This window comes from Myotis yumanensis, unplaced genomic scaffold (genome assembly GCF_028538775.1).
Source record: "Myotis yumanensis isolate MYYU_CA2020_CCGP unplaced genomic scaffold, mMyoYum1.0.hap1 SCAF_6, whole genome shotgun sequence".
Classification (NCBI taxonomy): Eukaryota; Metazoa; Chordata; class Mammalia; order Chiroptera; family Vespertilionidae; genus Myotis; species Myotis yumanensis.
The window spans coordinates 88,231,249-88,241,617 of NW_027223757.1; the positions used below are offsets into that span (position 1 = coordinate 88,231,249).

The 10,369-nt window shown below is 46.2% G+C and overlaps 1 protein-coding gene across 1 annotated transcript; it reads left to right on the forward strand.

Annotated features, from left to right (window-relative positions):
* Window positions 1-302: 302 nt before the first annotated feature.
* On the forward strand, window positions 303-7,622 carry SAYSD1 (SAYSVFN motif domain containing 1). Its single transcript, XM_070419409.1, has 2 exons — window positions 303-563; window positions 6,895-7,622. The coding sequence occupies exons 1-2, from the start codon at window positions 357-359 to the stop codon at window positions 7,237-7,239; spliced, it is 552 nt and encodes a 183-aa protein (XP_070275510.1). The 5' UTR covers window positions 303-356; the 3' UTR covers window positions 7,240-7,622.
* The last annotated feature ends 2,747 nt before the right edge of the window (window positions 7,623-10,369 follow it).

Genomic DNA, 10,369 nt, shown 5'->3' on the forward strand with positions numbered 1-10,369 from the left:
CTGCTACAGGCAGCTTCGCCTGTTGGGGAGCAGATTCCGAGGTGAGATGGAGCACATGAGAGCCCCCTCTCCCCCCCGCAGGAGCCTGGGGCTAGAGAGAGGAAGGATGGAGCAGTCCTACGCTTTAGATTCTTCACCATGTGCCCGAGGAGGTGGACACCGCATGCATCCACGTGCGTTTGGAGGGGCATCAGCACAGACAGCCCACGGAACGTCACAAAGCCGGCGCACGCTGGAGCCCGGCGCCCAGTGCGCACGCTCAGCACCCAGCCGCGCTACGCAGGCGCACTGCGGCCCGGCGCCGCGCTGCGCGAGCGCCGGTTCCCGGCGGGCTCCCAGGAAGCGAGGCGCGCGCCATGGAACAGCGGTTAGCTGAGTTCCGAGAGGCCCGGAAACGGGCCGGGCTGGCGGCGGAACCCAGCACTTGCAGGCAGAGCGCACAAACCTCGGGAGAGAAGGCGGAAGCAAGTGCCACTGCAAAGTCAGCCCCAGGCTGGCTAAGACGGTTCCTGCTGTGGAGACCGAGGCCCGCGAGTGCCCCGGCCCAGCCCGGCCTCGCTCAGGTGAGAGGAGGGAGGCCTCGCCGGGGACCTGGCTTCGGGGCAGCTGTCGTGGCTCCTCTGGAAACTCCGGCTGAGGCTCCGCCCCTTCCACCACGTGGTGGCTTTCAGGCCCCGCCCCTTCCATCACGTGGTGGCTTTCAGGCCCTGCCCCCGTGAGGAGCCGACTCGGGGTGGAGGAGCGGCCCCGCCCACACGCCCTGGCCCACAGGCCACGCCTCCTCTGGTTTCGCCGGGGCCTTCGCTGGAGGGGGCGGGGCTTCAGGCGCCTCCCACCTGCTCCCGGGCTGGGCCTTGGTGTCTGTCACCGCAGTGATAAGTGGATTTGACAACTTCTTTCCCGCAGCTCCTGATTCCAGGTGGGAAGGGAAGGTCTAGGACAGCGATTTTCAATCTTTTTCACCTCATGGCACACAATTACTAAACTTCTGTGGTACACCAAAAAACATGTTTTTGCTGATCTGACAAAAAAAGGTGTAATTTTGATTCATTCACAACAGATGGGCTGTTGTTGTGTTGGCTGTTGTCATTTTTTAAATTTTACAATCTAAGGGGAAAGAGGTCAGTGCCCCTAAGTAGTCAGGTATTGCATTGAAAAAATTCTTGCCGCCACCTCTCGTCCTCCCCGTTGAAAGTCTGTTGAAAGTCATTGAAAGCCTCTGGTCTGGGGTCCTGGAAGAAAGCTCCTCTGCCCTTGAGTTATTAACAAGGAGTTGAGTTATTGTTGTGACACCCTGTGGCTCTCAGAAACCTCTCCACAATGGTGTTGAGCCACAGCCCTCCGCTAATGGAGGGTGAAAGGTCTAATTAGATGCTGATTAAAAAGTGGCAGCAATTAAGGCTTCATTGGATTTCGCACCTGGACCACAGGCAGCCAGTAACCCACGTTTGAATACAAAACTTGCCAAAGAGTGGTGGCTGTAACTGCCAGAGGTGGCATGCCCTTGTGCGCTGCCATTGAACTAGAGTAGCAAAAAGTTCAATACTGAATGTTGAAGGTGAAAACAGTATTTGGTATGATAGCGTTCTCGCCCTTTAATCCTTTTGGTAGCTCTTATTCTTCAGATGAACTTAATTCACATCCCTGTATCTTTCTCTAGTTTTCACTGATGAATAAAGTGGCCAGGTGAGTTGCACATGGGATTGGAGTGTCTAAAGGGGAATACAGGACAAAACAGCAAGGGAAAAATCAGTGCTTTGAGACCATCTGTGGCATGGCCTTTGTACCTCAGATGTGTAATAAGAGCCAAAAATTCCTTGTGAAATTTAAAATGTTCTGGAGCAGAAGTGTACCTTACTCCCTTAATTTTTTGTTATATTAAGTTCATTTATTATTGCACAACATCTGGTTGGGTTTTCTTTCAATCCTCATCCGAGGATATTTTTCCATTGATTTTTAGAGAGAGGGAAAGACAGAGAAATATCGATGTGAGAGAAACACATTGATTGGTTGCCTCCTGCTTGATTCTCAACCAACGCCTGAGCCCGGGGAGGAACCTGCAACCGAGGTACGTGCCCCTCACTGGAATTGAACCCGGGACCCTTCAGTCTGCAGGCCGATGCTCTATCCACTGAGCCAAACCAGCTAGGGCCACAACATTTGGTTTTAGGGAATTTTTTAAAAAAACCACGAATTGTTACTTAAGTTTGATATGTTCTCCATGACAGGCAGGGTTCTAACTGACTCCCAGAAAAGGTGCTGTAGGGTTCAAACAATCCATTTTCTTGCACGCAGTTTGTCTCAGGGTAACTTTATTGTCAATTAGAACCCCCTGAGCACAATTACTTAAGATTTTAGAATCCACTTCCCCTACCCTTTTTTCTCCCTGCAGTTAAAAAACGATGTCTAATCCACACATTGAGTTTCTGACTGTATGTCTCATTATCAGAGGAATATGAGGTCATTGAGTTGGACCCAGAGAATCTGAACTTGGAGAAAGCTTCTGCTGTTAAAAACCCAAAAGCTGGTGGCCTGACCGCAGGATGAGAGGAAGTGCTGGACCTGCAGTTGGTTCTTATTAATCAAGCTGTTTCTGTCCTAAGCTCATTTTCATGCACTCACTTATCATTCCTGGGGTTGCTCTGGTGTGACAATTCTCATTACATTTTTTTTCTAATTTATAATCCATCTCTGCCTAATAATTTTGGTGGCACACAGTGGCATGTCATATATCTTAAGCCTTCTATTTGTAATTTTCAGTAGTCATTGATAAGGAAGCGAACACAACCTCCTTCCCCCACTCTCAGATTTCTTCCTTTCTGTGACAAGCTTCTGCCACAATAGGACAAAAATGCTTGTAACTTTTTTTAATCCTGTAGAAACCCCCTGCCTCTCTCCCAGGCATATCCCCCACCAACCACCGGGCACTCTAGTCCCAGGGCCTACTGCCCACACCTGGCTTGCAACTCCTCACCTCCAACCCTTGGCTCAGGTTGGCCCACTGCTCAAATGTGCTTTTCCTTTGGAGTCACCTGGCTAAGCACAGTCTTTGCATCAGCCCCTCAAATCCAGGAGTCACCTTTTTGTGTCTTCCTTTCCCTTACCACCACTCAGCAAAATCCTGTCATGTGCCCACTGTGTTCCAGCTACTGCCCTCAATCTGGGGGACACTGAAAGCAACACACAAAACGCTGCTCTCACAGAACCAGCTTTTGGAGATGAGACAATGAAAGAAGAGAATGGTGAATGCTATGAAAGGGGAATGAGGAGCAGACACTGGTAGTGAACTGGGGTGAGTGGTGCAGAGTGCTACTTTAAATTGGGTAGGCAGGCAGGACCTCACCAGGAGGTGGCATTTCATAAGAAGGAGCCACTCTTGCAAAAACCTAGGGACAAGGCCAGGCCACATGTGACGTTTTTGCTGAGGTTTATAGGAGCAGAGGGAGCCAGCCAGGTGACGTGAGGGGACAGGGGCATTCGTCTCAGAGGGAAATACTAGTACAAGTGCAGAGGCCCTGAGGTGGGAAGCAGCTTCCCTAAACTGTGCCTACAGGTGCTGTGAGACCTCAAACCCTCCCACTGCCACACAACAGAAGGTGCCGTGGAACTGGAACAAAGGCCAAGCGAGGCTGAGGGCGTCCCATATCCTTCCTCTCCTTTCTTTGTCCCTTTGCCAGTTCCTTTCATCTTCCCCACTCCTTCTAGCTCTTTACCCTCCCCTTTACCATCCCCCACAAAGGCTCCTAAGGAAGTAACAAGGCTTTGGAGGGAGACCATTCTCAGATCCTAGACCAGCCTCATCTCTGCCTATCACCTGCTGTGTGACTGGAGGGGAGCTACTTACGGTCTCAGTGATCCCTTACCAGTAAATTGGGAATACCAGTGCCTGCCTGGATTACAGGAGATCAGGCATTTTGAAGGCACTCAATAAATAAATGATGGTGCAAGCACTATTTTTATACTCCCTCAATAGTAAAATAAATTCACTTTGCTATGAATTTCAAGTCATACACATTCAAAATGTATTCTGTATCCATCAGTCCATCATTTCTCTCTGACATCTGAGTCACCACCTTAATCCCTGCCTGTTCCTCTCTTACTGGGCCTGCTGCTACTAGCAATTTCCCTACGTCTACCCTCGCAGCCCATTCTCTACCTGGCAGCCAGAGTAGTCGTAAATATAAATTGATTATATTAGTTCCCACTAAGACCTGAGGGATTTCCCTATTGTGTACACTGTCAAATCAGAAAGGGACCTTTTTCTATTTAATAAATGTCTGTTGGGGTGGGGTGTTTGCTGATGATATGTTAAGGGCCTTTACTGAAAAGGTAATTACAGTATTGATGCTAAAAAAAGAAGGTTCTAACAAAATAGAATTTCTGAAGCAATATAAATCAGATTATCTGTATTTTTTTTCAATCCTCACCCGAGGACATGTTTTTATTGATTTTTAGAGAGAAAGGAAGGAGGAGAGAGAGAGAGAGAGAGAGAGAGAGAGAGAGAGAGAGAGAAATGTGAGAGAGAAACTTCTTTTGGCTGCCTCTTGCCCGTGCCCCAACCAGGACCGAACCTACAACTCAGGTATGTGCCCTAACTGGGAATTGAACCACTGACCTTTTAGTGTACAGGATGATGCCCCAACCAACTGAGCCACCTGGCCAGGGTGATCTGTATATTTTATTGAGACCAAATATAGTTGTGATCCCTTTTAAAATGAAGTGAAGAAAAAAAAAAGAACACCCTAAAAAAATAAAATGAAGTGAAGTGAAGAAGAGGAGATATAACTGAAGAAATGAACTAAAAGTTCTTCTGTGGATTGAGAACCTATGTGTGGGTGCTGTTTGGCTCTGGAGACAACCAAGGATAATATATGGCAGTCTGTGTCTTCATGGTGACAATCTAGGGATACAGGTGACCTATATTAAAAGGACACTTCAGCCCTGGCCAGGTGGCTCAGTTAGTTGGAGCGTCGTCCCCTACACCCAAAAGGTTACGGGTTTGATCCCCGGTCAGGGCGAGTATGGGAAGCAACCAATTGATGTTTCTCTCTCACATCAATGTTTCTCTCCCTCTCTTTCACTCTCTCTCTCTCTCTATTTTTTTCTATTTCTCTCTTTTCCCCTCTCTCTAAAATCAATAATCATATCCTCAGGTAAGGATAAAAAAAAGATACTTCAGTATTATTTTACCTTGGGTTTATTATTTTTTGAGACAATTTTTTCTTTAATAGTCATCTGTGTATTATTGTATTGTGTGTCCACCACCTCAAGTCCAGTCTCCTTCTATCACCAGTTACTCCCTTTTACCCTCTCCTCCCTCCCCCACCGCCCTTTCCCTCAGGGAAATCGCCACACTGCTGCCTGTGTCCATGAGTTTTTTTTCTTTGCTTATTCCCTGCACCTTTTCCACCCAGCCCCTGACAGCTGTCAGTCTGTTCTCTGTATCTGTGAGTCTGTTTCTGTTTTGTTTGTGAGTTTAACTTACTAAAATAAATAAATAAAAGAGACACTAGCTGAACAGTTTGGTGCTCAGTGAGAAAGAGCCAGCCGGTGCTCGGAAGGCTGAAGGTACCTTCTCGGTGGTGGAGAAGGTCGAGGCATGCACAGCGCACCAGTCATGCCTGCCTGGAAGAAAGGCAAGGAGCCGGGGCGTGGAGAGGACCAGAGGCGATTCCAGGCCAGATGGGCAATGGCCTTGGCAGTGAGACCAGTGGAAGTGGAGTAGAGGGTTCATTTATACAGTTGCGGATTGTGCTGTGCAGGAAATTTTTTAGACTATTTTTCAAATGGTAAGTCATGACCCTTTAATGAGTGGTGACATCAATTTAGAGAAATCTAGTCCTCTGTTAAAACAAAAAAAATAGAATAGAAAATAACAGCTTCATATGATGTGAAGATATTTGTTGATTTGTGAAACTTTTTGTCTGTTACATATACATACACATACACACATATACATATACATACATATACATATACATACATATACATATACATACATATACATATACATGCATGCTGGGTCACAGTATAAAATGTATCTTTTATTCTAGGTCAAACCCAAAGAGGTTTGGAAAAAATACTGGAGTAGAGACCCAGCTCCCTAAAATGGCCTAAATCCCTGTGTCTCCTGTTAGCACCAGCACAGCAGCCTGTGTATTGGCATTTCTATCTGTTGAATAAATGGAAGGCCTTGGATTGCAGCCCAAAGAGTTTAAATTTTAACCTCTAGGCAATAAAAATTTGTTGAAGGCTTGTGAACAGGAGGTTGATGGGTGTTTTAGGAGATTCATTTAGCAACTGTATGTACACAGGATGGCGTGGGGAGGGAAGAGATAGGAGGCGAGAGTCCACTTAGGAGGCACTGCCTTGGCCTGGGGATATATAGGATGGAAAGGTTTTAGCTGTAACAGCCATTTTTATTTTTTAATATGTAGAAGGGGTTTTCTTTCCTGTTTCTGGTGTAGTCCTCATTTTAGAATCATGTCACTCAAAATTTTAGCTCATCTAATCAAATCAACAACCATATCGATTCTGTGTGAAGCATACGCGTGGCTATTGCATTACCAATGACTGGGGAGCTTCTGTGTGGGGCGCACATTAGCTCTTGTTAGCAGCAGACTCCTCTGAGGAAGTGCCTCCCACAAAGGGAACCCGTCTGAGTGCTGTAGGGTTTTCATCGGGTCATCTCACTAAGTGCTGACCGGTTTGGGGCCGGTCGGAGCAGGGCACAAGAGCTCTTTGGGAGATGATTGTTTCAGAGAGCAGGGCAAGGAAATAGAAATCAATGAGCCAGAAGCCTTCTGGGGACAATGAGAGCTGCCTCTCCAGATTGGTTTCCATCCTCTCAGCCTCATTGCCCTTTATGTTTACCTTTGCTTGTTTGTGTCCTAGGAAGCCGCTCAGCCTGGGAGCAGCACGTCACAGCCCCCACGGAGGACAGCCGTTCCCCCACCGTTGCCGCGGGACCAGTCCTTCCTGACCAGCATCACCTTCTTGAAGGTTCTTCTCTGGTTGATCCTGCTGGGACTGTTTGTGGAACTGGAATTTGGCCTGGCTTATTTTGTCCTGTCCTTGTTCTACTGGATGTATGTCGGGACACGAGGTCCCGGGGAGAAGAAGGAGGGAGAGAAAAGCGCCTACTCTGTGTTCAACCCAGGCTGCGAAGCCATCCAGGGCACCCTGACTGCAGAGCAGTTAGAGCGCGAGTTACAGCTTAGACCCCTGGAGGGGAGATAGGAGCAGCTCTGCTGTCACCAGCGAACCTCCCGCACGCCTTGGCCCTCCTAGCCCTTGGCCGTGGACTTGTAGGGTTGTTCAGGTGCCCCAGACTAAGGACAGCTTGCAGGCTAGTCCTGTGACCGTGCAGTTCTACCTGTTTTCCCTGATCTGCTGCAATTTTATCTTTGAACTTCTCTTTGGTTTTGGTGAAATTCCCTGAAAGATACTCACTGTGTATCTGATGCAATTATAAAAATTACATACTGGAGAGGAGACCTGTTTGTGTCCTGATTTTGAGAGATGGTTTAAGAGCACTACAGAGGCACTGGGGAGCTGACTGTGAAAATAGCCAGCTGTTTGTTGTGATGGTCAGGTCCATGGGACTGTACACTAAAAGTAAATGTTCTCTGTAAGTCTTTTCATAGTTCTGGCATTTTTTTCCCCTAGGAAGTTTAAGTTGAAAATTTTGGTTTTTTCTTTCTGTTTTGTTTTGCTTTTTTGGTCATTAATAGTATTGAAAAAAAAAAAAAAATCTTTACAACAGCTACTCTTCAGAGATAGAGCCCATTGCCCATCTCCATCCTCCACTCTCCTCATTGATCCTCCCCGACTCAGTGAAGGAAGATGAGAGAAGACAAAGTCCTGGTGACGTGTGGGGAGGGATTTCACCTAGTCAGTATGGGCGATTTGATAAATAGTTATTAATGATGAAGTCAGCCGGAAAAAATTCTCGAGTGTGTACAGAGGGGAGCCCTGGAAGCGGAATCCAGACTCGCTGGCTGCGTGGTGGCTTCCTGTTTAGAGAAAGCAGTGCCTCTGCCCGTGGGCCTCTGGTGAGAAACTGTAAATAGTGGTAATAGGTTTGCTTTCAGTGTTCCTTCTCCTTCCGGTACAGAGTTAGAGTTTGGGTTCATTTAAATTGAGCAAAGGAAACCATTAAAAACTTTTAAATGGATCACACTGAGGAGTAAGAGGACTCTAGTTTTAAAGCAATAGTGTTTTCCAAACTTAAAATTTTAAGCAATTAATGATTCCTCAGCAGATTTCCCACTTCAGAATTCAGTTATTAATTCTGATACTATGAAAGTAACTTTAATATCTATGAGATATTATTAAGTAATGGAGGCCTTACTATTAATTTTTTTTCCATTTTTGCCTGATTTATTTATTACAGCAAAATCTCAGCTCAATTTAAAGTTAGCTTTTGTTCATTGAATGCCAGTGCTCTGATAGGTGCTTGAGATATGATAATGAGGAAAGCAGACATACCCCAAGTTCTCCGAGCATACAGTCTGGCCAGGAGTGGGGTGGTGGACAAAATAAAATAAGCATGTCCAGTAATAGAGTGAGAGAAGTTTAGTTACAGAAGCAGTACAGAGGAGATGTTCTCAGTTGTCACATTTTGTGGCCAACTAACCCCAGGGGTTTCAGCCATTGCTGAAAACTCTGCTATGCATTGCTCCTCTCGCCAGGCCTTTGCTGACTGGGAGTTTGACTGTCCCTCAGAGTCAGCCAATTGAGCAGAAAGTCCCTTTAGCTCATAAGGAAGTCTTTTCTTTCATGACTTCTGTCTGAAGTGGATCTGTAGAGAGTATGGGAAACAGAATCCCTACCAAACATGCAAGTGTTCATTATATTGAAGACGCATGATTTGGTCTTCTGATTGATTTTATTAAGGCTTTCTTCATTTCCCTCATATTTTTTTAAAATATATTTTATTGATTTTCCACAGAGAGGAAGGGGGAGGGATAGAGAGTTAAAAACATCGATGAGAGAGAAACATCGATCAGCTGCCTCCTGCACATCTCCTACTGGGGATGTGCCCGCAACCAACGTACATGCCCTTGACTGGAATCGAACCCAGGACCTCTCAGTCCCCAGGCCGATGCATTATCCACTGAGCCAAACCGGCCAAGGCTCCCTGATATTTTTAAAATGTATTTTTATTGATTTCAGAGAGGAAGGGAGAGGGAGAGAGGAATAGAAACATCAGTGATGAGAGAGAATCATTGATTGGCTGCCTCCTGCACACCCCCGATTAGGGATTGAGCCCACAACCCGAGCAGGTGCCCTGACCAGGAATCCAGCCACAACCTCCTGGTTCATAAGTTGATGCTCAACCACTGAGCCATGCCAGCCAGGCATTTTCCTGACATTTTACTTGGGATTTTTCATTTTACAAAAGCTAAATTCAAGGAAGAAATATTTTTTAAAAATATGTTTTTATTGATTTTTAGAGAGAGAGAGAGGAGGGGAGAGGGAGAGAGAGAAACATTGATTGATGCTCAACCAACTGAGCCACACAGGCCCAGGGTAGAAGAAATATCTTTGATCAATGAGCATTGTTCTAGGAAAGAATTAATTTGCATTTTAAGACTATAATTCAGACTTTCCCCTAAAACAAGGTGCCTGTAACTCTCAATTAGGAACATCAGATTCAATGACTAATCCCAGCAAGGTAGAGACTTCTCATAAGTGTAGAAGAGAACAACTTATGAGTGGACCATTAGTGCTCTTTGGAAATGTCACTGTTTTTTTCATGAGGCAGAACCTAGATTGCCCGAAGCCCCTTTTTCTTGGGATTTTCTGGGAACTGTTTGTCATCTCTCCTTGCTCATTTCTTCTCAAAGGTTGCATAATGCCAGGATTAACTTCTAGGACAGGTGGGGTGTGAACCAATTAAATGCTTGGCAGGGAAGAGAGGAAGGGACTATATGTATTTGCCATTCTGATCAGACCATTAAGCTTTAGGTGCGATCTTGATTTCCAGAATTTAGAAAGGCCTTTTGCTCTGAGAATTCCCACGCAGGGCCTGACCATTAGCCCAGCAAGCAGCCTCCTTAAAAGGCTTCTCTGTCATCAAAAAACTTGAACCTCAGAGCTGCGTGTACTCCCTATGAGAGCTGTGTGTAGGAGTGAAGTCATTTCTATCTGAATCTTACAAGTGTGTTGGCTTTTGCTCGTCTTCACATTGTCCCATCTATTCACAGGAGCTATTAAGTGAGCTTCTACTTGGAGGGCTGGAAGAGACCCCAGAATGCCATCAAATGGCCCCCCGGCCTTGGGCAGGGCTGCACTTATTCCTTGACTAAATTTGCCCCACCTAGTGATTCCTGAAGAAGAAGAATCCAGGCATAAGAGTCAGTCT

Bases quoted from the DNA above. Each gene is read 5' to 3' on its own strand.
- SAYSD1 (XM_070419409.1), top strand. From the start codon at position 357: ATGGAACAGCGGTTAGCTGAGTTCCGAGAGGCCCGGAAACGGGCCGGG. The intron at 564-6,894 runs GTGAGAGGAGGG...TTTGTGTCCTAG, and splicing joins CCCAGCCCGGCCTCGCTCAG to GAAGCCGCTCAGCCTGGGAG.